The 25,166-nt window shown below is 49.4% G+C and overlaps 10 protein-coding genes across 10 annotated transcripts; 7 read left to right on the top strand and 3 right to left on the bottom strand.

Annotated features, from left to right (window-relative positions):
• Nucleotides 1-5: 5 nt before the first annotated feature.
• Nucleotides 6-773, bottom strand: COCVIDRAFT_34325 (hypothetical protein; the record flags this gene model as incomplete). The annotated part of the gene is made up of 1 exon (XM_014705193.1): nt 6-773. The coding sequence occupies one exon, from the start codon at nt 771-773 to the stop codon at nt 6-8; it is 768 nt and encodes a 255-aa protein (XP_014560679.1).
• A 916-nt stretch (nt 774-1,689) lies between these two features.
• Nucleotides 1,690-1,863, top strand: COCVIDRAFT_88774 (hypothetical protein; the record flags this gene model as incomplete). Its single annotated transcript, XM_014705192.1, has 1 exon — nt 1,690-1,863. A coding segment is annotated over one exon (174 nt), but the record flags the coding sequence as incomplete, so codon positions are not given.
• Nucleotides 1,864-2,890: 1,027 nt separating this feature from the next.
• Nucleotides 2,891-4,984, bottom strand: COCVIDRAFT_88804 (hypothetical protein; the record flags this gene model as incomplete). Its single annotated transcript, XM_014705191.1, has 1 exon — nt 2,891-4,984. The coding sequence occupies one exon, from the start codon at nt 4,982-4,984 to the stop codon at nt 2,891-2,893; it is 2,094 nt and encodes a 697-aa protein (XP_014560677.1).
• Nucleotides 4,985-5,077: 93 nt separating this feature from the next.
• COCVIDRAFT_88740 (hypothetical protein) lies at nt 5,078-6,070 on the top strand (the record flags this gene model as incomplete). Its single annotated transcript, XM_014705190.1, has 3 exons — nt 5,078-5,117; nt 5,637-5,852; nt 5,913-6,070. Coding segments are annotated over 3 exons (414 nt in total), but the record flags the coding sequence as incomplete, so codon positions are not given.
• A 370-nt stretch (nt 6,071-6,440) lies between these two features.
• On the bottom strand, nt 6,441-8,535 carry COCVIDRAFT_23242 (hypothetical protein; the record flags this gene model as incomplete). Its single annotated transcript, XM_014705111.1, has 6 exons — nt 6,441-7,212; nt 7,265-7,409; nt 7,458-7,572; nt 7,620-8,111; nt 8,160-8,311; nt 8,370-8,535. 6 exons carry the CDS (start codon nt 8,533-8,535, stop codon nt 6,441-6,443), a joined length of 1,842 nt encoding a protein of 613 aa, XP_014560597.1.
• A 1,234-nt stretch (nt 8,536-9,769) lies between these two features.
• Nucleotides 9,770-11,428, top strand: COCVIDRAFT_23241 (hypothetical protein; the record flags this gene model as incomplete). Its single annotated transcript, XM_014705110.1, has 3 exons — nt 9,770-10,609; nt 10,661-11,049; nt 11,104-11,428. 3 exons carry the CDS (start codon nt 9,770-9,772, stop codon nt 11,426-11,428), a joined length of 1,554 nt encoding a protein of 517 aa, XP_014560596.1.
• A 2,128-nt stretch (nt 11,429-13,556) lies between these two features.
• COCVIDRAFT_88578 (hypothetical protein) lies at nt 13,557-14,235 on the top strand (the record flags this gene model as incomplete). Its single annotated transcript, XM_014705189.1, has 3 exons — nt 13,557-13,707; nt 13,775-13,987; nt 14,090-14,235. The coding sequence occupies 3 exons, from the start codon at nt 13,557-13,559 to the stop codon at nt 14,233-14,235; spliced, it is 510 nt and encodes a 169-aa protein (XP_014560675.1).
• A 3,581-nt stretch (nt 14,236-17,816) lies between these two features.
• Nucleotides 17,817-18,173, top strand: COCVIDRAFT_72736 (hypothetical protein; the record flags this gene model as incomplete). Its single annotated transcript, XM_014705188.1, has 2 exons — nt 17,817-17,996; nt 18,087-18,173. Coding segments are annotated over 2 exons (267 nt in total), but the record flags the coding sequence as incomplete, so codon positions are not given.
• Nucleotides 18,174-20,223: 2,050 nt separating this feature from the next.
• On the top strand, nt 20,224-21,766 carry COCVIDRAFT_88870 (hypothetical protein; the record flags this gene model as incomplete). Its single annotated transcript, XM_014705187.1, has 3 exons — nt 20,224-20,874; nt 20,925-21,586; nt 21,637-21,766. The coding sequence occupies 3 exons, from the start codon at nt 20,224-20,226 to the stop codon at nt 21,764-21,766; spliced, it is 1,443 nt and encodes a 480-aa protein (XP_014560673.1).
• Nucleotides 21,767-22,557: 791 nt separating this feature from the next.
• COCVIDRAFT_88801 (hypothetical protein) lies at nt 22,558-24,613 on the top strand (the record flags this gene model as incomplete). Its single annotated transcript, XM_014705186.1, has 6 exons — nt 22,558-22,872; nt 22,940-23,096; nt 23,146-23,255; nt 23,307-24,342; nt 24,398-24,515; nt 24,568-24,613. The coding sequence occupies 6 exons, from the start codon at nt 22,558-22,560 to the stop codon at nt 24,611-24,613; spliced, it is 1,782 nt and encodes a 593-aa protein (XP_014560672.1).
• Nucleotides 24,614-25,166: the final 553 nt, after the last annotated feature.

The following is a 25,166-nucleotide window of genomic DNA, read 5'->3' as shown; positions in this document are numbered from 1 at the left end:
TCTATCTACTCCTGGTGACTGCAAAGGGAATTCTTCTCATTCCATCGGCAAGAGAAGCAGTATTTTGAGTACGCGATACGCTCATTCTCCTTAACCACCTTCGCAATCTTTCGGTTTTCCCGCAAAAGCTTTTCGTACTCATACTTGCCTGCGTTGGATCTACCCGTACGACGCAGGTACTCTAGACGCGCAGCCAAGGCCTCGAGCATGTCATCCTGATGTGGCTTGGAAAAGCGCTCCATAATCTCGGCTTCCTTGAGCGTAGGAATACGCGCATGCATATGGCACTTGTACTGGGTGACAAGATGCTCGATGTATTGCTCCATGCCTAGGTACTGCGCCGCATGACGGATGTGAATGGCTACAATAGCCTCATTATCTTTGGATGCGTGAGTAAGCTCAACTTCCAAATGTGCATCAGAGACGCTAATAATATCGTTTACCCATTTCATAAGCTTTGCAACGGCATCGTCATCAACGGACTCCTCGGAAATGTTGATGGATTCGGCATCGGGATTTGCTATTAGGCACTTGCGGAATGCGGAAGAGACAACAACCAAGGCTAATTTGGACACCGTGGCGATGAACCTTTTGCCATTCTTGTTGAATAGATTGACTGTGCCTGCTGAGAGAAGCCCTTCGCGGGCAGAGGACGAGTAACTGCGGATGTCGTGTCCATCAGACATTTGATCCATGTTGTCAATTGTACCCTGAATCTGGGTGTAAGTCTTGAAGGCGTCAATGCCAAGCGCTTTGGTAATGTTGGCGAACATTGTGGTTAGTTTGGAATGGTAGTTTTGACTGTGATGGAAATGTGCTGTTCAGCTCTGCTTGGCCGAGATAATGCTGGGACGCGAAGTATGTTCTGAGTGATAAGAAAAATCCAAAAGTGAGTTCTTATTTAAATACCTTGAGGATAGTGTCAATGTAAGTTTCCGGTGTTCATATACAAATCGCTTGCTTGTAAACAGTACATAGACTTTTCTTTCATGAAGATGAAATCCAGCCACTCTACGCATGTACATTGTTTCGAAAAGTGGGTGCCCGACTCTCTGGCGTTGTTTGCGATGAACAAGGGCGAGTCGAACTCTTCCAACTGGCGCAAAGTGTTTCATACGCTGTGTTGACACCAAAAGATTGCTGATCCTCAGATATTAAGCACCTGTGCGCCCGAAACATCTTGTGATATACTGGATCAGGAGTACTTGTTCTTCATGATTGAAACCAGCGTCATCGGATGGGGCGGTGGCTGCCAGTGAAAGAAGCAGCATCGACCAGCCACTGTCGCCCGCTAGTAACACTATACACATCAATGGTATCGCTACGGCCAATAAGTAACGTCGGAGAGGTATTCAGCCATAAATCTGTATTACTCCGCCTATTCAGCAATACGACTAGTAGAGTTAAAAGCTTTTTGTAGGGACTGCTTTATCTAGACCGTTATATCTCTAGCAACTCCGAGTGGACAGAGCGCGAATATGTTCTGATTCTTGCATAATTTACAATAATAAACTTTCGTTTGGTTTAGTGGTGTAGCCTTCTTCAACCCCAGCAGTAGGGCGAACCTCCTTAAACTGACGCCTCAACTTCATCCATGCCGACCGTGGTAGAAGGCGCAGCCCGCCGTAGAATACAGCCTCATGCCATCTATGATTTCCCAACTTAACCTCGTTTCGCCACCAATAGCTCCATGTATCTAAAAGTAACCACCAGTATCTATCAAGAGACCTCCATGTGAGGAAGGCCCTCAGGATATCCTTACCTCGAAAGAAATCACTTAAACATACAAGGGCTTTCACAGCAACCGCCCCAGCCCATTACCACTCTCCATCTACCGACAACACTGATACTACGACTTGTTAGCCAGCATTCCAACATCCAACATTCTCCCATCATCCACCCCCTAGTATGAAAAACAAACAAAGCGAAATCAACACTAAAACTCACATAAGTAACACAAAAACCATTCTTGATATCACAAGTAAAATGATCCACGTATGGCATCGTTCCTGGAGTGCTGCATTGGAGGTACTTGAAATACCGCGGATAATGATTCCAATCCCTGCATTGGTCGCAGTTGGGCGTACCGTCGCTGGGTAGATTGTAGTGATACATGTCTCTGGATCGGCCGCAGTATGGGTTTCTGGATGGCGCGTTGGGTACTTGTGCGAGTGCGAGGGATGCTAGCATGAGCAGGGTGGCGAGGACGGACTTCATGGTTTTGACGGATGATGAAAATTTGGCGCGACGGAAGATAAGTGTTGAATGTTTGTTGTGTATGCGGTGGAGGATTTGGGCAGTTGACTGAATTGTGGCTGGGAAGTTTTTCTTACTTAAGTGTTTTCATGTAACCGCTTATGGGTTTAGATTTAAAAAAAACAGTGTACTGTACATAAATAAGACCCGTTGATGAGCCGGAATACGGTGTTTAGCGCTTAGATGCTACCTGAATTTATCCTAGGCGAGTACTAAGGAGAACCCCGGAAGGTAGTGCGAGAAATGATCTCTGACCTGAGGTGAAGGGAGGCGTCAGTGGTGGATGTTAGGTTCCCCGTTGTGACATTCTCCCAGACCTAAGTCGAGGCGCTATCACAACCCCAAACCTCAGCACGCACGAGCATGGAACTAAGATCGGAAACTTTAGGTGAACTTGAATTGAAATGTTGAAACTAGGTCATGGCCGACATCGCTGACATCAGCCCGTAAAATCCCAAAAAAAGTGCCAAAGATAACGCGGTTTCCAAGAATACCTACTCTCCATATTACAAAGTAGTAGTGGTAGTACATACGTTGCCCGTCGCTATGCATGCTTCCAAAGTCCAAACCTATCCAAATAATATCTAAAATCTAAGCCCTTTAACAAACGCCATTGCCCAGGTAGGACTTAAAATTATAATCTCAATCTCCCTTCCTCAGACCTTCCACCAAACAGACTCAGAAACCCGTTTGCACGATCACTCTCACCTCTCTCTACCTGTCTTCTACTGCGTCCGGCTTCGACTTCGTCTTCGCCACCAAGCCACTTGGGCCGGGTAAAGGAAAAGTCGTTGGTTTCGAATGTATTCTTGACCCTGGAGGCAAAATTCTCGAAAAAATTTCCTTCGCCTTCGTCGTCTTCTAGCAAGGGTCGCCTTTGCTCAGATCGGACTCCTGAAGATCGTGTGATGCTGCTTGGACCATTGGTGGTTGCTGCTGAAGCAGCACGACTGGATGATGCGGGTGTTGGATTGTCTGTGTAATGTTCGTTTGGTGGCGATGTTGTGCGTTGAGAAAGACCCAGGACATTTCCGCTCGCGCCCTGGACTTCACGTGCGATCAACGCGCGGCCTTCACGCCAAGAACCAGTACCTGCATGAGCACCTGCTGCTCCGTCTTCTTCATCGTCCAAAAGATCACCAAAGCCGCAGATGTTCTTCACTTTACCGTAAAGACCGAACGCCGTTGCAAAGACCGGGACGAGGATAAAGATAGGAAAGAAAGCGCTGAATCCTTCACCGAGCGGAGTTAAGACGATGAGGCGACCAAGGAATTTGTAGAACATGGTACCCTTCCAGATGTTCTTGTCCGTCATCGTCAAGAAGTTGTAGCTCAGAGGAACGGTCAACTTCGCAACCTGAAGACCATACCATGTCGCACTCTCCTGGTAGGTATTGCGTCGTACGAGCGCTCTGTTGCCCCAAATCTTGACTTCAGTAAGACTGTAGAAGGCGCAAATACACATGTAGCATAGCCAAGCTGCAGCAATAACCTGGCTGTTGAAGCCGACGGATGAGCGACCGCTATCATGACGATGGACGACTGTCCAACCGATGATAGAAAGTTTGGGACCACCAAAATCCTGAGCTTCGCGAACGCATTCTGACCAGACAATGGAAATGGAGGCTAGAATTGCCGTAGCCCATGATATGTATGTCAATACAGGAATGATATGAACGTGGAGGTGGTACCGCGTGAAGGGAGTAAGAAGCGTATAGCGATCGAACAGGCCTGTATGAGACAACCTGGCTGCACCCTTGAATTCGAGATGTTTGCTGGCCTTGGAGTCGAGAATGGCTTGTGTGCGGACGGCTTTCCGTACAATGTGGTCCCATTCGTTTTCAAAGCGGCATTTTGCGTGTCGCGCGCGCTTCAACTTCCTCGTCAGCTCTGCAAGATATCGCTCTGTGATGACTGGTGGAATCGTTGTCGTATTTCCACGTCCAAGGATACCCGCCCGACTTTCTGGCAGGTTGCTCCTTTCCGCTATCTCGTCAATCCATTCTTGAAATTCCTTTGGAATACCATTTTTCCTCTGCTTGAGTTGCACAACCTGGAATTCGTACTGATCCAACTTCTCCAACGCCTCGGTCAATCTTTCATGGACTTTGGGTGCCTGACCCTGTATTCTCTTTAATCGTTCGCTGACGCTCGCGTAACGAAACAAACTCCGTGGGAACGCGACAAGCCCATGGCCCATGAGGTAGATGCCTAAAATAAGACCCCAAGTATAGGCAAGTGCCATGACCAAACTCTTGAAGGTGTCAGCCTCGAAGCCGTTCCACCATATCAGGTAGGCGGAGCCGACAATGCTGCATGCCAGCAGGATGAGCCAGTATCGTCCATTACTTCGAAGCGCATACTGCAGTCTGGCTTTGGGCTCCCTGTATCCGCTGTCGCAATATTCGCCGAGCATAGGCAGTATAGCCCATGTAAGGGCGAATGTGAGCCAGTAGATGACGCGCCATGTCTTGTACACAACCGTGTCATTTAGCCATATCCCCCTTGCGCCGTCAGTTGTATCGAGTCCGGCGCTGCTGGCGAGATCGATGGGAAGCAGGACAACGATGCTGGCTGGAAGAGCTATCGCCAGGAATACGGGTAGGACGACGTATGCGGGTGTGGTGCGAAGCGGGAGATAGTAGCGTAGCAGCAGGAGGACGAGACCGCATATGGAGAGTAGTGAAAGGACGAAGAAGGCAATAGAGCCGGACGCTGAAGACGTCATGGTAGCGCGCGGTCGCAAGTACGCATAAGAGAGGCGACGATGGGCGTGTGTGATGGTTAAAGGAGATTGCTGGGTTGGTGCCTGAATGCCTGGGCAAAAGATGGTTCGACGGTTGTTACGGGCAGGAGCAAGCGTACTAGGAAGCTTCGGAATACTCAGTCTCGCGTCGGAATGCGGAAGTTGCGCGACCCGGTGCACCTCTTATTGCCGTCTTTCATCTATCTCAAGCAAGACGACACTACCCATTCTACTGCTTATCCTCTCCTTGGTTAAACGTCCAAAAGCCCCAAGTCCCTTAGTCGAGCCTTGGCCCTTTGTCCGCGTAGCCTCAGCCCTATGCGCCATGACGACGGCAATGGCTAGGCGCACGGGCTACTGGTATATGCTTTGGTAATCAATCGCCGATCAATCTCCGACGCTAATTGGCGGCGAATCCGGATGAGCGATTGCATCATCCACTGTCAAGCTGTCTATTCGGCGGGGGCGCATCACTAATCCACTTGGACGTACATAGCAATAGTACATCTACACTTCAAACAGATCCATTGCACATACCCTTCCTCCTGCTAATCTCCACAACGCCTCTGGCTACTTGAGTACGTCTTCCTTCCACACAAACTTCATCATACAAACCACTTATACACATAATCAGACCCTACAACCGCCAAAATTTCGTTCCTGCGCCACTTCTTCACGCGCGCCCCCTCACCCACAACTATGTCCGCCACAAAGACCAAGGTCCAGTCCATCATCGACGAGAACCCCGTCGCCGTCTTCTCAAAGTCCTACTGCCCATACTGCAACCAGGCCAAGCAGCTGCTGAGCGCCAGCGGCGCAAAGTTCTTCGCCATCGAGCTCGACCAAGTCGGTACGTACATACATCTTGCTCATTGACACAGCCGAACGATAACTGACCCCTGTTCTACAGACGACGGTTCAGCAATCCAGTCTGTGCTCGCCGACATCACTGGTCAGAGGACCGTTCCCAACATCTTCATCGCCCAACAGCACATTGGTGGAAACAGTGACTTGCAGGCCAAGAAGGGCGAGCTCAACACCCTGCTCAAGGATGCTGGTGCCCTATAAGCGTCCGGAAAACTGCAAAGTAACATGATCCCTGTACTTAGTCTGGCGATACTCGGCGCGCAATAAAGTACATTAGCAACTGCACTTGCCCAACATCTTGCCATGTGAGCACTTGATTAACGCCAAAGTAATGCATTTGAAAATAAACTTGCCCATGGTAAATCTAACAGGGGTTATCTTGTGGTCATGCTCATGAACCAAACACTAGCCCACCGAGTTTGGGTACAGCTTCCAACCAAAACCTCGAGGGATTCGTCATACATTGCTCCTCTCCAAACTCTCACTCACACTCACACTCTACGTCATTACCCATACATGCTAATCATCATGTCATTCTCCGTGCTCAACAACACGGACGCAATTGGACCCTCTAAGTCTGCATTGCCTCGGTGAAGCTTTGGGCTGCTGTCGTCGCAAAGTATCGCACATCCACATCATCATCTTGCTGTAGCTTCTCTAGGTTGGGCAAAATGCTCTTCGTGATGACGTCCGTTGCCTTTTGACATCCCTGACCCGGTGTGCCTGCCTTCTCAAGAGCAATCACCGTACCCTGTTCTGGAAGCTGTTTGAGTGTGTTGATCAGTTGGCCATACGACTTGGCCACATTGAACCGGATGTTGGGAATGTCGTCGTTGACAAGCTTGTCCATCATGGGGATAATGGATTGTTCAATGACGTCAAGGCTGAGGGCAGGTGCAAGAGTCGACACCGCAAAGCACGTCGTCATACGGTACAGGTAGTTGGGGTGTTGTCCCATGGCCATGACCTTGGGAACAATGGCGTCGTTGGCCCACTCTACGCCGAAGACCTCGGTGAGCTTCTTCAAGTTCTGAGTCGATGCCTCACGGATCGAGAAGACAGTATCTCCAAGCCAGCTCATGCACAAACTGCTGAGCTTTTCGTCGAAGAACTGCACACCGAGTTGGGAAGCAAGCAGGGGAACGTATTCGATAATGGCAAGACGCACGCGCCATTGCTTGTCTTCGGCAAGTTGTACGATGGCTGGAAGGAGAGACTGCGAGAGAAGCTCAATGCCGATGACGTTGTTGACAGACTCGAGCTTGGAGATGATGTTCAGTCGCACGTCGGGGAACTCGTCCTTAAGCATCTGCAGGAACATGGGTAGGAGATGTGAGATGGTCCTAGTCAGAGTCAGTACTGCAGCACGTGGTCACGCGTTAGTGCCCAACTTACTCCTCCTTTCCAAGAATAGGTGCCAGCCCACTAATCTGAGTGCCAAGCGCGGCGCGGACATGCTGCGATTGATCGGAGACCAGCTCCTCTATGCTGGGCATGACCTCGTGTAGGAGGGTCTCACGCTCAAGGAGTGCGCAGAATCCTACCATGTTCAGCCTTTGTCATACAATATCGTTCCGTGACCACCTACCTGGAATCTGACCAGCAATCGCGCTACGGACCTCCGCCTCAGTGTCCTTGAGGAGCTTAACGAATGCTGGCACAAGGTCTCGGTTGACGACCTCTTCATCCACTGCTTTTGCGATCTAATACCGTTAGCGCATGCCTTGCTTGATCCCCGCCTGAAACGCACCTTCTCGAATCGGTCTGCCACCATGTACCGCACCCTCCAGCTTTTGTCCTCGAACAAACTGCGCAGCGCAGTCAACAAAACCCCGTGGCTCGACTGTTGCTCCTTGGGTACTGCTTCAGCGATGGCAATGAGAATGTCAACAGTCAACAGCCTGACACTGTCCTGGTCGTCTGCGGCAAGGTGCTGGAAAAGCGGGATCATCTCATCGATGACAATAGAAGGCGGCATGGCCTTGATGAACTTGGCCAGGTTGTTCGCCGCCTGCCTTCGTACCATGGGAGTGTCATCGTGTACTAGCTGGCCATAGTGTTGCCTAAGGGCCTCTTGTGACGGGGGTGTGGCGCGAGAGTAGGGGGTCTGATAGAGACCTGTGGCGGAGATTTTGGAGGTGAACCAATCGGCTTTCGATAGGCGCAGGACAAGAGGAATGAAGTTTTCTTCGATCTGCTGCTGCGAGAGCTCCTCGCAGATCTTGTTAAGAGACTCGACAGCCTGTGCGCGTTAGCTGTACCCCAGGCTGTTAGAAACGAGTGCGCGCACCTTCTCCCGGACAAGGGGCTCCTCTATAGCTGCAAGGTTTTCGAGTGGTGAGAGAAGCACATGTGCGTGTTCTGGGCCTCCCACGTATTCGACAAACTTTCCCAGCTCCTCGCTCAATGCTGTGAGAACCTCGTCTTCGTCTTCAACGGACTCTACAGGCCCGTGTTAGCCACTTGCAGCGCATCCAGGGTTACTCAACAGGTTTCTCACCATCTAGAAAGGGTATCAACTCCTCGCGTGTTCGCTCAGCACCCAGGGCGAGTGCAATCGTGTTTAAGCGATGAATTGCATTCAAGCGGAGAATAACGTCGTCGTGCTTGAGCTCATCGATGAGCACGGCGATGGGGTAGAGCTCGTCATTCTGATTTGCGTCCATGTCGGGTGGGTGAATGTGTGTCTGAGGAGTGTAAGTTTGTGAGTGCGCGGTGGGAGTTGGGCGCGGGCGTGGTGTTGACGTACCTGGTGTTGGCGAGGAAGCGAAGAGGGGTGTCAGGGCATCTGGGCAGGCACTCGAGAGAGGAGGACCGAGCTTTTCAGCCACCACAGCCACAGCTCCAGTGTTCAGCGCAACAACCGTCGAGATACATTTTCAGGCCATGAATTTTCCGGCCAAGGTAGATATCGTGGTTGGTTTACTGTGTTCTTTTACGTCAAATGTAGAATAGGCCACGACCTTGTCATGCCGTACGTAGCAGCGCAGACTCTGAATTTGACGTTGCAGATTTGTGGCTCACACCGCCACATTCATGGATATGATTCACTACAAGTTAAGCCAGAAATAGCTAGCTATTACAATAATAGCTGCTTCTTATACACTGCACTACCTGCCAGAGAATATATCAAGCCATCGATAACAGGGTCTTACAAACCTTGGAGTAATGGCACAACTACAGGGTTTGTAAAATACCACCCCCACTTCTGCCCAGTGCTGTTGGTATCTTAGTCTGATTTTTGCTGTTGGGAGTACAACTATGATATTGCGGCTCAACTTGGTGCAATTTGGCCAATCCCCTTTGGTCTCTCCCTATACTGAACGGCTTAAGAGTATAGTGCTGCCCCACCCAGTTGCGTTCATCGATGTAGATTATATTCAACAATTGGGAACAGGGCAGGATAACGCAATAAACTGCCAGATTCAAGATGCCAGAACCTACCAATACCTGAGCCGTACTCACCTATTGTGCAATCCTTCCATATAGCCATGTCCTTTACACTATTTGCCATAGAAACGATTGATGTTCCGTCTCATCGAGCTATCTCCAAAATAGGTTTAGCGTTTCTTCTAGATCCAGAGCACAAAGAGTACCCCTAGTTGACGAATCAAGGCAGCCATTTCTCTATACTCACTTAAGAAAAGGAGATGTCAGCCGAGTACCATTTTTCACATTCCAAGAAAAGAAGCAGTCAGCTGCCTAAGAAACCTAGTAAGGAGCTATGCTCGATAAGAGAGGTCACGATAGATCTTTCGCTAGCGTGCGGGGCCAATCGGAAATGACCAAAGATTGGTTGCAAGAACGGCCGTGAACCTTGGTCAAAAACCAGTATAGGTGACGCAGTGCGGGCTCTATCTCCAAGCCACCTCCATCTCTTCAGTAGCTAGATATCTCGCGATGGACGACGCACACAGTATTGATCATTCTGGAGAAGAGCCGCCCAAGCCAAACGCTACCGAATCTGACCCGTTACTTGTACGACAAGATGCAGCTCCATCCGCCCCACGAGTGACCCAGTTGCCTAGACAACTCACCACACGCCACGCATTTGCTGTGCTTGTTACTCTGCAAATAGGCTCAGGCATATTCGCGTCACCGGCACAAGTCGACAGCAATGTACCTTCTCCAGGTGCTGCTCTTCTGGTCTGGGTACTTGGCGGGCTGCTCTCATGGGCAGGAGCTGCATCTTTCGCAGAACTAGGTGCTGCTCTACCGCTCAATGGCGGCATGCAGGAATACTTGCGCCACGTTTACGGAGACACCGCGGCGTTCCTTATGGCTTGGGTGTATATCCTGGGCGTGAAGCCCTCATCGATGGCCATTCAAAGCATCGTTATCGCGGAGTCTGTTGGTTCAGTTACAACCAGCTCAGACAATTTGCCAGATGCCGGGTTACTCAAGCTCATTGCTGTCATTGTTTTTGTAGCGATGGTGTTGCTCAACTCCATCAACACCAAATTCACGATGAGATTGAGCGAATCATTTACAGTCTTCAAGCTATCAACAGTCAGCTTGATAGTTCTCGGCGGGCTTATTGCAGTTATTGCCCACTTGGTGAACCCAGAATCTCATCTTTCCGGTTCTAGCGACTGGTACTCAAAGAGTTGGTTTCAACCGAGACCGACTACATCGGACGGCCAAGTTCTTGACTGGTTGTCTATGGGCGCCTGGGACCGCTATGGTCATTATTGCGCAGCCATTTACGGTGGATTGTGGGCTTATGACGGATGGGACAATGTAAGTCTGCACAAGCTGTACACGCGTTTAGCTGACTGACGACAACTTTAGGCCAATATCGTGGCGAGCGAAATTCGCGACCCAGGCCGTGCCCTCCCAAAGGCAATCAAAGCTGCAATGATCGTAGTTCTTACTTCCTTTGAGCTGGTCAATATCGCGTACTACATCCTCGTGCCTTGGGACAAGCTGAGTAGCAACAACGCAGTTGCAGTCGCTGCTGGAACAGCTCTTTTTGGGAGACCTGCTGGCATTATTATTACTCTCCTCGTTGCTATTTCCTGTGCAGGATCGATCACCAGCAACGTGTTCTCAGTGGGCAGATTGACCATGGCTGCATCACAGCGCCATTACCTTCCGGCATTCTTCAGCCAAAGGGGCATGCCACTGAAGCAAAGAGCTAACGGAGATGACACTTCGTCACCCAGATTCGATGCTCCAATGTAAGATCGCCTAGTAATTTATTCTACGCGAAAGCCTGCTAATATAAACCACAGATATGCCAACGCGTTGGCCCTTGTGGTAACCCTAGTATACATACTGACAGGTAGTTTTCGGGAACTACTAACGTTCGTTGGCATGGCCGAATGGGTTTTCTATGTCAGTACTGTTGTCGGACTCCTTGTACTCCGCCGTAGAGAGCCACAACTTGAGCGACCTTACCGTCCAACTACCATTCTTCCAGTCACATTTGTGATTGTGGGTACCTTGGTCATCGTACGATCTGCTATATTTGCTCCTGCGCAAAGTGGAGTGTTGGCAGGACTGCTGGTAGCTGGTGCTTTGGTCAGTAGATTGCGAAGCAGCCGAAGATCACAATGATCTGAGGGGGGGGGGGGGGGGCAGAAATTTCTCCTGAGCGCCTGAACAGCCCCTCGCAAAGAATATGGTACCAGCACAAAGTAATGATGCATGTATAATTCCCAGCAGCAAGCCCCTAATCACTCAATATAACCCAATCCAATCTGCATCATGTACGCAATGGTGAAGGTGCAATTAAACCTCAGGAGTCCAGGCCAGGAAAGCATACGGATCCAAGGCACTAAACAAGGGAGAATCATCTCACGGCATTGTTATGCTTTTCCCCGCAATGTAATCCCAGTACAGAGGTGGCTGTCAAAAGTTTCAGCCTATAGGGAGGTAGCGGCTGGAAGTTCTTGCTAGCGTCATCTCTATTGGCCCCGTATTCTCTACTCAAAGAGAAGAAGCCCAAACTCCAACTGTAGCTCTAAGAGAATTGATCTATGTAGAATTACTTATGGGAATACATCCAAATACTAAATGCTGTATATATTGTTTTGAAAAATTCAAAAGAACAAAAGCGACAAGGTGAAGATCAAGCTCTGTAATGGCAGAAATACTACAGCTGTACTATAAACTCACTGTCAGCAACAATTTTTAACCCTGTCAGCTGAAACTTTCAACAGCCACTGCCAAGTCGCGATCGGCATCGAGATATCCTCGATTCCCATGTCAACAGGCTGTGGAAAATGCTGTACGCAGTACACCCTTCGTTACTTGGATTTACTTACCAATCGATTACCTCAGAATATACGCTATCACTTACTCACCGTCGCCACGGCAGAGCGATGCTAGCCGGCTGTCCCGGCTGCAGATCACCCGTTTACTGAGTGACATGTAAGTATATCGCTCATGCACGCAGTCATTTCAACGCGGTGGCGGTGCGCAACAGCCATGTTCGCCGACGTCAGCACAGCGACAACACTGTAGTACGGTTCCTGTATGTCGGGTCACTCTTACCCGAGGCACTCTGATCACTAGACGTTGACGAGGCTCAGCAATTCACTCTGCTCACAGGCAAAAGGTTTGTTTTTTAGAGACGCTAAAATGACGATCAGACTCTTGCTCAGTTCACTTTATTCCTAGCTTAATACAGAGAAATACCAGACCGTTCTGAACAATCTCAACGGTGGAAGCTACACTCTTTACAGTATAGCTCTTACTCGCTACCCCAGTCTGGCTTACCCCTTACTAGTGGCGTATAAACCCAGTAGACTACCAAGCATGCGCTTGGCAACCGCACCCATAACGGTTCCTGACAGGGTTGCTCCCATACCCGGTAGCTTTGAGTGTTCTCAGATTTGGTCCTCAGTTGAGATCGCTTCGTCGCGTTCCCCAATTCCGGCTCTCTTTCCCCGACCGTATCTGGTGCGACCAACCGACGTGCAAAGTAACTTCAGGCTGCCGATAGCTGATTCGTGGTGCAATCCCCAAAGTCAATATTTCATTTTGCTCTCTCTTTAATGCCTGCCCGGCTTTAAACATTTTCCGAACCTTCTTCTGCCCGTTGCTGACAAGGCGCTACTGACGACAAGTGCTCGCAGAGATGGTTGCATAACCCACAAAGACAGCTCAAGCAGTACATTATTTCCTGGAAGCTGAATTTCGGGGGAGGATACGCATTTCTCGTGTCTGCAAGCTGCGTAACACAAAGAGACACTAATGACCATTCTACGGCTGAACCGAGAATCGTGAACTCCACAGCCCAATGGATATGCGACGATCATCGTCTACCTACATGTGATATCGGGAGATCACCAATAGCGTATTTGCGATCCCAACGTCTCTTAATTGTTCTGCACAAGGTATGGAGCAAAGAAGATAGACAAGGGTGGACCTTGTGAAGTTGAAGCTACGCCCGTCATGTTGCATCCAGACGACGTACGGTGCACATACGATGCTCCATGGACGAAAACAGACGTAATCAAAACTTGGAAAAGGCGACCAGAGAGACCGCGTGGCCTGATCAGTGCACCGGAAAGGAACACGAGTAATCCAGGTGATAAAATGTATAAAAGGAGACCACAACCTGCACTGCCAGTTGAATCACCATCAGCATCAACCAGCAGCTTCAACATCTTACCTTCGCTTTATTCACACTCGCTCAAGACCTTGTCTAAAACCTTTTAAACTTTTCAAACAAATCAACATGCGTTATACTGTCCTCGCCTTCGCTGTCGGCGCCACTGCCGCTCCCCTCGCCAGCTACTCTTCCGGAGTCTGCCCTATTGGACTATACAGCAACCCTCAATGCTGTGCCACTGACGTCCTTGGTGTTGCCGCCTTGAACTGCCAGAACCGTAGGTCTCTCTCCTTTCTACTCCCATCACCTGGCTTTAAACGCACGACACTGATTGATTATTGTAGCGGCCACCACTCCCACCAGCGCGGATCAATTTATCAGCGGATGCGCTGGTACGGGTCAGCAAGCCAAATGCTGCGTCATCCCAGTTGCAAACCAGGCTGTCCTTTGCCAGGATGTCAGCCCTAATGCAAAGAGCAACGGCGGTGCTAACGGAGGCAACAACGGCGGTGCTAACGGAGGCAACAACGGTGGTGCTAACGGAGGCAACAACGGTGGTGCTAATGGAGGCAACGGCGATGATGGCGACGACAACGATGATGGAGACAACAACGATGATGGAGACAACAACGATGATGGAGACAACAACGATGATGGAGACGACAACAACGATGGAAATGGCGATGATGCTGATGGCGACGATGACAGTGATGCTCACGGAGCTGGTGACCAATCCGCTAAGACCCCTACTTCCTCCTATCCTGCTTCCCAGGAGACCCCTTGCCCTTCTGATGTCCCTTACTAGAGAGTAGAGCGGGTTTCATTGTGGAAAGCAGAGAGTGTGGGCGGTGTAGGCGTGGGAGGGATATTGTGCAGTGAGAAAATCAGGACTGTACTGTAGCATTCGACAATAACATCTGCAGTGATAGCTTTCCACCTCGCTTTACCTTGTTGTGCTCTTTGCTGATTTGTGAACTGACTTACGAATCCGGGTCAGCCGTACGAATCCGGGATTGTGATCAACACTGACTGAGCTATTGAGAATGGGCACTGTGAAGAACACGACGTGTTGGGCATAATAGTAAGATTAGAAAAGATCTAGACAACTATCCATGCACATCTGTTCAACTACCACCGTGTATCTGGAATAAATACGCAAGAAACATGACATGCCCTTCAAAATACTTAGTTGACATAGCACTGCAGTGCTACACATGACAAACTCTCGCCGGTACGTCAACATTAACTTTCTAACTATGTAGTCCACACACCCCAGCTAGTAAACTACGCGCCGGACGAAACAAGCAACACACTACTCTCCGTACTCTCTGTATACTTACAGTACTCTCCGTAAAAGCACCGATCCAAGACCCTCGGCGCTGACTCACGGTCCGTTTCAAAAAGATTACCTCAGCGCATACGCCGCATCCCCCACCAACCAACGCAAATCATTCAGCCCTGCCACCCCCCCTCCCCCCCAAAAAACAGCCAACCAAATACCCAAGTCCCCTGACCCTTAGCCTCCCCTATCGCGTATAAGTACTCATCCGAACCCCTATTCTCGTTCCTCATCATCACACGCGGAGAAAGAGAAAAGAGAGACAAGAAAGAAAAAAAAGGCATTTCAAATCACCACCGAAGCACCATCCGATTCCCCTCTTCCGAACCATGACCGCCGTAGTCGAAGCGCCGTGTGCCAACAAGCCATAGTCCCAAAACGTCGACTTGCAGCGGCTGGCTCGGGAGCGAAGGCATCATAGCCAGATGGAAGTGGGTCCGTTCCCCCCCCCCCCTTCATCCAACCTCGCCTAGCGGTGCGGGCCGTGGGTTAAGGCTGGCGCCTCGTTTGTAGCCGGTGCACGAGTCTAGAATGCACTTAAAGGAAGGGGGGCGGGTGGCAGCGATTAGGCTAGGTTGGGTTAGGTACGTGGTGTTGGGTGTTTATTTATTTTGGCTTTCTCAAGGGAAAAGGAAGGGTGTTAGTGTTCGAGAGAGTTGGACTAAGAGGAGGGGGGAGGGGAAGTGCTGTTTTGTGGGTTGATGAGGATATGGGTGATTTTCTATATGCCCGCTTGTGAGTGAGGTTTATATGGAAATGGCGGCGAACAATTACTACTACTATTGGACAGCCCCCAAAAGGTTAGAATGCGAAACCTACTAGAATCTGAAACTAGAAATTCCGAAAATTAAGAAAAAAAAATCCTAGATCTACTGGAGTTTTAGAAGTGATGGGATGAGTTCTTTCCACTTGATAGTGGATGGGGAAGGTAAGGGAGACACCGTCGGAGACCCTAGCGTCGCCCCAGAGGTCTACGTCAGAAGGTAAACATTAATTCGAGATGTTGATCATGTGATGTAAAATCCTGCGAAGTGAAGGCAATAAGGATATCAGAATAAATGGATTTTAATGCCACTGTTACGAGTATATAGCTACTCGGCTCTCAGATAACGTTTTGCAGTATACTACGCCTTCTTAGGCCGTGTAGTGCAGTGGAGCCGAGCTGTTACGTTATATAAACTCAACTATTCTCACACACGCTATCTCTACTAAATCGTTAGATAACTATTCACAGTGCTTATACCAATGACTGCTTGGTCTAAACTATATTGAGGCTGGAGAAATATAAGCACTTGACTCTATGGACCATCAAACTACAACTCTTAATATTACAGAAGGTAGTAGAGTACTTCTAGGTACACTGGATATTCTAGATGCCCACCAAACTAGCTAATCTGGCTAGGGCAATGTGTATTTGGAGTGGCTGTAATGAGCTAGACTAGCTAGAGTTCTTCTACTACCTTGTAGATTTGGTATAACTTGATTTGTTTCTGAATACTTATTAGATAGCGCATTAGATTAATTACCCTAGAAAAGAAGAGCAGGCCATACCCTAATCTTCTGGAATTAGGTATCGAAAAAAAAACTTTGTAGTTAAAGTCAGACGATTCGAATAAGAAGCATGAGCGAGACACTGCTTTTGAACTCTTGAAAATGAGTTAGTAACACTACCAATACTGTATACACCCCTTAATTAAATGTAGTATTTACAGGGTTGAGTTCTAACCTTTAGAGTGCAATCGTTACCCGTACGCATACCTCTTAGTCTAGAGGGTGACTTTTGCTACTAAAGGTGACTTTCGCTACTGAAGGTCACCTTTACTCCCCACTCTCCTTCCCTTCTACGCACCACTTTCTAACTTTGATACACGCTAATTCTTATCAATCATGACTACAAATCCACGACACTAGAAACTCTCAATTATATTACTGCCTTCTTGCTAGTAGCGCATAATTAATCCATTGATTCGTTCAGTTACTTCTTGATTAATTCGCTCAATCTAATAGATGTAAGGAAAAAAAATAGTAGCGAGAGAATAATCACATTAGAAACGCCCGATTAGAATTTACTGAATTAGTTGTTCCGAAGTGTGTTCCCGGTCCACTGAAATGTCTAAATAGAAATTACACCAACTAAAACAGCGCAATACTGAGAACAATGTAACTACACACTAGTATTATCAAATAATATGCTTTGTTCCTATAGTGTGATCGCTCAAGCTAGAGATATTTATCTACTTCTCTGCTATCGACGTTGCGGAGGTAAAGGGGAAGGTAGTATCACACTTATCTAGCTATTCGGCTCTTAGATGCTGCTATGTAGTATACTAGATATTGCTAGGACGTGTAGTGGAGTGGAGTGGAGTTGAGCTGTTGCGTTATACGTAACTACTCTTCTCTATAGTAAGACTCATGGTTCGACAGTATCTATACCCGTTTAATCGCATATTCGTCTGTTCGTTGAACTCTAGTGATTTTACATACAAACTCATTTTTATTCCAACGGTGTTACGTCGAATGCAGATAGTTGCAAGTGCCAGCTCTGTTTTAATAGTTGCAGTTTTTTTTATCTAGGGATTTCAGTAAACTAAGAGATGTGTAGTTTCGTGTGGAGGGAATGCGTCTTGAGAAATATTCTAGAATGTAGTTTGAGTAAGGTAGCATCGCTGCAACTGACATGTGTTTAAAAATACGGGGATACATAAACGAGGCTCCTGTTTCGAGGGATTATTGAAATTTGTATAGTGCGAGGACATGTAGTCATAATACCAAATATCCATTTTTTGTGATAACATTAAGCTTGGTTTCGTAACGGTAAAATAACTTCTAACACACTGCAATTTAGTTCGTCAAAAAGAGCGTAGATGATGGTGCTGCAGAAAAAGAAGGTACGGTCAAAGACATGATGTCATCACATCTTCTCACTATCAGCTAGCTCGACCACCACAAAGATGCTGCTCTAGTGATTAGCAACCAACAATCTTTCCTACCTTATCCTTTTCAAAAACTTTTTGTATATATGTGAGCTGAGATTATATTCTGCACAAATGGCAAAATCGTGTACACTCTGTTCTACACCGCGCCCGGTGCTAGTTCGGTGCCAAATCGACTCGACAGAGAAATGGCATTTTGTATGTCCTGGAGCATGCTGGAAGGCGGTCTCTGGGGGCGTGGAAGACGCAAAAGGTCTCAAGGAAGAGTTTCCGTATTACCGCTATGGTGGTATGGTGAGTGCAGTTCCTTTGGTGAACAGAGATGATGGTGCAAGTAGAGATATCGGTGCGAACAGAAGCTGACTGGGTGGTACGATGAAACAGTGGAAGGACAGGAGTGCAGATGGGCCGGTAAGCGCGAAGAAGCCGAAAAAAGTCAAGGAAAGGCAGAGGGAGGAGATGAAAGCTAGAGGAGGAGATGGTGGTGCAGAGGGTGGGGAGGTTGATGCTAAGGAGGCTGAAGATGGTACTGCATTGGCTTAGAGTAAGCAAAGACACAGTCGATTGGTATTATCAGTGATACTATTTTTCTTCCTCTGTTTGTGCAATGCGCGGGCGTGTAGCTGGTCATATCAAAGTTCGGCGATGGACGGATGGGGTGATGATAGTTGAAGTAGCAGGGCCAAAGGGGCATGGTGCGGACTAGCTGTCGTGACACGCGAAGTGCAGGTGCAGCTGGGGCAAGAGGTGGAGAAAAGGCAGTTGGTGGTTGCTTTGAGTTTATTGAAAATATCTATTCTTGACCGTGTGCACAGCCCGCTAGGACGAGGGCGAGGGATTTTGGGCCATCATGACGACGTTGGACATGTGTTTAGTCGGGACGTCGTGTTGCTATTGATAGATCTTTATGCAGCGGGGCTCTGCCATCGGTCCCTTGAGCCCATGCACTTAGTCATTAGCGGGGGGCAGCTATCGCAAGCGCCCGGACCCGCGGCCCCGTTGAGATGGGTCGCATCCTTTCTGCAATGGGCCTGGGATTGGCGATGCAGCGTTTGCTGGAAGAGCGACATGGTGTTGTTGATGTTGATGTTGTGGTTGTTGCGCTGCAATTGGCACCGAGGCCAAGGCGGAAGAAGGGTCGGGTAGTAGTAGGGCACGGCAAGCTAGGATAGGGCTTGGATGAGGTCAGGATGCAGACACGGGCTTTGGAGTTGATGCAGCATGTATGTAGGATGGGAAAGGTCAAGTATAGGCATGTTGGTGATTGCGGTAGGTCCGATGGTTGAGCCAACAGAGTAGTCCAACGTCAGCCACACGGCGGCCTTGGGCGCTACTCAGAAGATCAGACGGTCGGGGTACAGGCAGGCAGGGTGGCAGCGCAGTAAGGGTCCTGTCGCGTGCGCTGCCAGGGACAGGAGCCAGGAGCTGGTTCCTGAGGGTGTAGACATAGTCAGACGGCTGCTGTTAGTGCAGACGGGAAATGTATTTCGAGAAAGGTGCATGGCCAGGGCGGCAGCGTAGACGCGGAGACCAACCAGTGCATCGACTAAGACGACTCTTTGGCTTTGCGAGTGGAATATGAAACAAGATCCGGGACCAGTGATAAAGACGGACGTCCTCTCAGCGCTTGCGGAAACACTCGACAGCAGCCTTTCTCGTTCAGTGCCGTGGCATTTCCCCCGCTCGACAACGCCGCAATCTCTTTGACGTTGTGCACACACACACACACACACACACACACACACACACTCTCAGTTGTTGCCCGCCCACACGCCCACTTGGTTGCTTGCTTTTGTGCCGCTGGGCCACATTGCCGCCGGTCGAGTGCAACTACCTACCTAGTCCACGCATCAAATGAAGGCTGGAGAGGCGTCAACCGAGCCTCGAACCGCTGAAGATCCGCCCAGAGAGCTTCCCGGCAAGCCTCGCGCGCACGCGCCTAACCCACTCTCCGCCACAGTCGCCGTCCCGAGCCCCTCCAGCACACTCGACTTTTGAAACCCAAAGGACCCGCAGGCTCTGGCGGTCCCAGCAAAGCAGCTCCGACGTCTCCCCGGCTTGGACTTGCAGCTCCTCTCTTGTCCTCTCTCCCCTCTGCCGCCGCACACGAAAAAAGCCTCCTGAGCAAGGCCTTACCCGAGCCCACTCGCGCCTGCCGCCTGCCGTCAGTCGCGCCCGCACCTGGCATTAGTGACTCGTGGCCGCCAACGTCACTCGTGCCCCGACCCGGCCTTCCTCTCGCTCGACTCTCAACCAGAGCTTCACTCTTTGGCCCCAACCCCTCTCCTTCTCTCTTCCCTTGTCTCTCTCCTTCTCTTTCTCAAGGCTCAGCGACCCGCCTGCCCACCTCGGCTGTGTGCAGCGACCCACTCGGCTGGGACCGAATACCCTCAGCTTGCACCCTCAACAACAACCCACCATACCACCCTGGTCCAAGCTGCCAGCGTCCCTCTTCTGTGGCAGGAAGACAACGTAGATGCAGTCGTCCAGCAACGGCCCTTCGCCGCAACCACAGCCAAACATGTCGGCCCCCGCGCCCCTCCTTCGCCCGCCCATCCCCGGCGCACGCCCCGGAAGAAGAGGCCCGCCATCTCTCGGTCTCTCCATACCACCCTCGCCAAACCAACGTCCCGTCACAAACGATGCAAATGGAAACCTTACACAGTCGCGTCCACAGCCCCCCAAGCTCAACATCATGACTCCCATGGGCTCCAACAATGCGCCGCACGAGGGCAGGCAGGGACCCCGCGGCCTACCACCCCTACAAATCGGCCCAGGCCTCTCCGCCTCGGGCTCAGGCTCAAGCGATGCCAGCGCCCATTCGAGGTCTGGTAGCTTTGGCGAAATGCCAGTAACCAGCTCGGCTTCTTCATACCATGCCGCATTGGGCTTTCCAGGCCTGCAGAAAGATCCTATTTCTGCCATATCACAAGGAGGCAGTGAGGGCGCACAATCCATGGAGCGTGTCGGTAGCAGTCAGCCATTGCCAGATCTAGACGCCATGGCTGCGGAGAAGGGGCGGCCGTTGGAGGTTGACGATCTCGATGATGCGGCATGGCGAGCAGCGAGTGCAAGAGGTCTGATAGAGGAAAAGGGTAGTTTGGGTGAAGGTGCTGGAGGAGCCGTCACCAAGTGCGTACTCAAGGGCGGCAAGACTACGTTTGCTCTAAAGGTGCGTCATTTTCATTGTGCTGCACGTTGCGTCGCTAACATCTGTTCTAGATCATCACCACGAATCCCGACCCTGATGTCAAGAAGCAAATCGTACGAGAGCTATCCTTTAACAAGAACTGTGCTAGTGACCACATTTGCCGTTACTACGGTGCCTTTATGGACGACAGCACGGGAACTATCAGCATTGCCATGGAGTTTTGCGAGGGTGGTTCGCTAGACGCGGTATATCGCGAAGTCAAAAAGCTTGGAGGCCGAACAGGCGAGAAGGTCCTGGGCAAGGTTGCCGAAGGTGTGCTGAATGGCCTGACATACCTCCACTCTCACCGCATCATCCATCGAGACATTAAGCCCAGTAACATTCTACTGTGTCGGAACGGGCAAGTCAAACTATGTGATTTTGGTGTATCCGGAGAGTTTGGAACAAAGGGCGATGCCAATACCTTCATTGGAACATCATACTACATGGCACCAGAGCGCATTACCGGTCAGAGCTACACCATCACCAGTGATGTGTGGAGCTTGGGCGTGACTCTTCTTGAGGTCGCCCAACATCGATTCCCTTTCCCAGCAGATGGCACTGAGATGAACCCTCGTGCTGGTCTAATCGATCTGCTCACGTACATTGTGCGGCAGCCCATCCCCAAGCTAAAGGACGAGCCTGAAAATGGCATCAAGTGGACAGAAAACTTCAAGTACTTCATCGAGTGCTGGTACGTACATGTTCTGCCTCTAAAGTATGATTTTTGCTTACAATTTGTAGTCTTGAGAAAGATTGCCCTCGAAGAGCCACACCTTGGCGGATGCTCGAGCATCCGTGGATGGTTGAGATGAAGTCCAAGAAGGTCAACATGGCACACTTCCTCAAGCAAGTATGGGACTGGAAGGATTAAACACACATGTACCACCATCTTAGATTCGGCTTATGATGACTGTGTCGTCATATTATACTGTGCAGTGTCAAAAAGGCACTGCCGGTTCTGCACTGACCTAGGAGCAGCTTCTTTTGTACCTTCATTTCAATCGCCAGGTCGCGTGCTGGCATGAGATCACAGGCTGCCGACATACATACTCTTGCTTTGGTTGTCAAAACGGCTTTCTTCGAATTGGGAATTTATATATCAGGAGTCCTGAGATGTGGACGAGTATCATATGGGAAGCCATACAAGATCTCAAAGGCACTGAGAAGTGGAGATTAATTGGGTGGTTGCGCTGGAGGAGTCCCATTGGCATTGACGGCGTCTGAGCGGTTCAGGTTGCATATAGCGGCATATCAGAAAATCGCGAATCTGGAGACGAACAATAGTTGGCCATATAGTACTTCAATATGTATAACAATGCCTTTTGAAAGCAGTATGCCAAGTGACAGCATGACGCATGGAGGGCGATAGTCTCAGGCCTGGTTACTTAATCGAGATTAGTGCCTGATCCGGTCCGACACACCTCCGACAGGTGCTCTCGACGCTTGGAGTCATACCAAATAATTTACGCCGCAACCGCAGCCGGCCAATTGAGCACTTCGCGGAATCCAAGGTCCTTCTTAGCACGGATCCTTCACAGGCAACTAGCGCAAAAGACTCTGCGAACAGTTGACTTCCCACAATCTTGACGAGTCGCTCCCCGCGCGCAACTACCCCTCCAACTACCCCTCCATTCACACCAGACCGCATCTGAAGTCTCCAAGATGCCGACCATCGCCGTGGACAAGGCTGCTCTCTTCAAGGAGTTGGGCCGAACATACACGACGCAAGAGTTTGACGAGCTATGTTTCGAATTTGGTATCGAGTTGGACGAGGACACGAGCGAAAGCACAAAGCCCGAAGATCTGGCGCAACCACCACAGCTCAAGATTGAAATCCCGGCCAACAGATATGACATGCTGTGCTTCGAGGGTATTGCCATGAACTTGAAGGTTTTCCTGGAACAACAAAAGCTGCCCAAGTGGACTCTGACACCGCCGAAAAGTGGAGAGTTGGAGGTTTTGGATATCAAGCCCGAGGTATGTCAGACTTGAGCCAACAAACCCCCTATGGCTTCATAAGAAGATTGTTTCTGATCATGCATAGACTAAGCAAATACGAGAGCTTTGTTCAGGTGTCATTCTAAGGGGCATCACTTTCACAAAAGAACGCTACGAATCCTTCATTGCCCTACAAGACAAGCTACACTCAAACTTGGCACGCCAGAGGACGCTGGTATCCATAGGAACACACGATCTGGATAGTAGGTGTTGTATGTCAGGGTATTGAGTGCAATGGTTAATGTGCGACAGCAATCAAGGGTCCCTTCTCCTATGAAGCACTACCACCAGAGCAAATCAAGTTCGTCCCCTTGAACCAGACCAAGGAGATGAACGCCAAGGAACTTATGGAGTTTTACGATGTTCGTGTCTCTTGTCTAGCCGCTTTTTATTTTGTCTCTAACGTGAAGCAGAAAGACAAGCATCTCGGCCGTTTCCTGCATATCATCCGCGATTCACCCGTATACCCCGTTATTTACGACTCGAACAGAACCGTCCTCTCGCTACCTCCTATTATCAACGGCAACCACAGCAAGATTACTTTGGACACGAAGAACGTTTTCATTGAGATTACTGCCACCGACAAGACCAAGGTTGAGATTGTCTGTCACATGCTCGTAGCCATGTTCGCTGGATACGCTGAATCGATAGAGCCAATCAAGATCAATTCACCACACAATGGCGAGTCGAGAGAATCGCCAGATTTGTCGCCAAGGCAGACGCAGGCAGAGGTTGACTACCTGAATCAGGTCACTGGTCTGGACCTGTCGCCAGAAGAGATTTGCAAGCTTTTGTCGCGTATGGGTCACGATGTCTCGCCATCAAAGTCAGATAAGAACATTCTAGATGTCTCAGTGCCGATTACTCGAGCAGACATTCTGCACCAGGCCGACATAATGGAGGACTATGCCATCGCTTATGGCTTCAACAAGTTGCCGCGAGTGTACCCGAACAAGACAGCTGCTGTTTCAGCACCATTACCGATCAACAAGCTCGGCGACATTGTACGATTAGAATCTGCTTCTGCGGGATGGACCGAAGTCATGCCTCTCATTCTCTGCTCACACGAGGAGAACTTTGAATGGCTGAACCGGAAAGACGACGGAAAGACGGCAGTGAAGCTTGCAAACCCCAAGACTGCTGAATACCAGATCGTACGAACATCGCTGTTACCCGGTTTACTGAAGACGATCAACTCAAACAAGCACCACTCAGTTCCTATGAAGATTTTTGAGGTCAGCGATATTGGACTTGTTGACTTGGAGCAGGAGAGAAAGAGCAAGAACGAGCGACACTTTGCGGCGGCCTACATGGGCAAGACTAGCGGGTTTGAGCAAGTACATGGTCTGCTGGACAGGCTGATGCTCATGCTTCGATCCGCCTTTCTGACCCGGGAAGATGGATTGAAGAATGAGCAGCTCCAAGGTTACTGGATAGAAGAGGTTGATGGTAAGTGCAGATGTGGGAACGTTATCTTTTTTGAATGTGCGCTAATATGATGCAGATGCTACTTTCCTTCCTGGACACGCAGCGGCCATCAAGGTGAACCTCGGTGGCAAGAACCACACCATTGGTGTTTTTGGTATTTTGCACCCGAGTGTACTGCAAAAGTTTGAGCTTCCGTAAGTTGTTAATGGTCGCACTTTCAAAGTTAAATGCTAATAATAACTATAGATACCCCGTCAGCACGCTAGAGTTCAACCTTGAGGTGTTCTTGTAGAGCATTGCGTAAGTGTTCTTGGCATTAGATGTCTGGGAGAGGTTATATACCAATCGAATCGAATTGAGAAATTATCTCTGAGTCATCATGAATATTGTGTGGGTCTAATGTGATGCTTGATGATTTAGTCGTGAATTATTGTTGCTCATTTTACCGCCAGCCCTGATCCGATAGTAGAGGTGCTGATTGCTTTCATTGGATGACCATTGGTGACTAAGTTTTCTCTCTCATGTGTGCTTTGTTTACTTCCTCACTGTAATGCTCCTTGGCAACGCATTTCTAAGCATAATGGCCAAACTATTTGCATATAGATATCAACGTGTTTGAGGTTCGTCTTAGTATGCGATTATTGAGTATTAAAAATAAGTTCGAGGGTATCTCACAAAGCAAAGACTAGCGTAGGTAGAACCCCAATAAAAGCGAGGTACTTCATAATTCACATTTCACTGATCCCACCACCAAGTTTTTTTTTTGACATGCGAACACGATGTAAGTCGTATATTTGGGCACTATATATATATCCATTATCTCTCTCTCTCTCTCTCCCTTCCTG

Source organism: Bipolaris victoriae (genome assembly GCF_000527765.1).
Source record: "Bipolaris victoriae FI3 unplaced genomic scaffold scaffold_10, whole genome shotgun sequence".
NCBI lineage: Eukaryota > Fungi > Ascomycota > Dothideomycetes > Pleosporales > Pleosporaceae > Bipolaris > Bipolaris victoriae.
The sequence above is the reverse complement of the archived record's forward strand: the minus strand, read 5'-3'. Positions and strand labels throughout refer to the sequence as shown.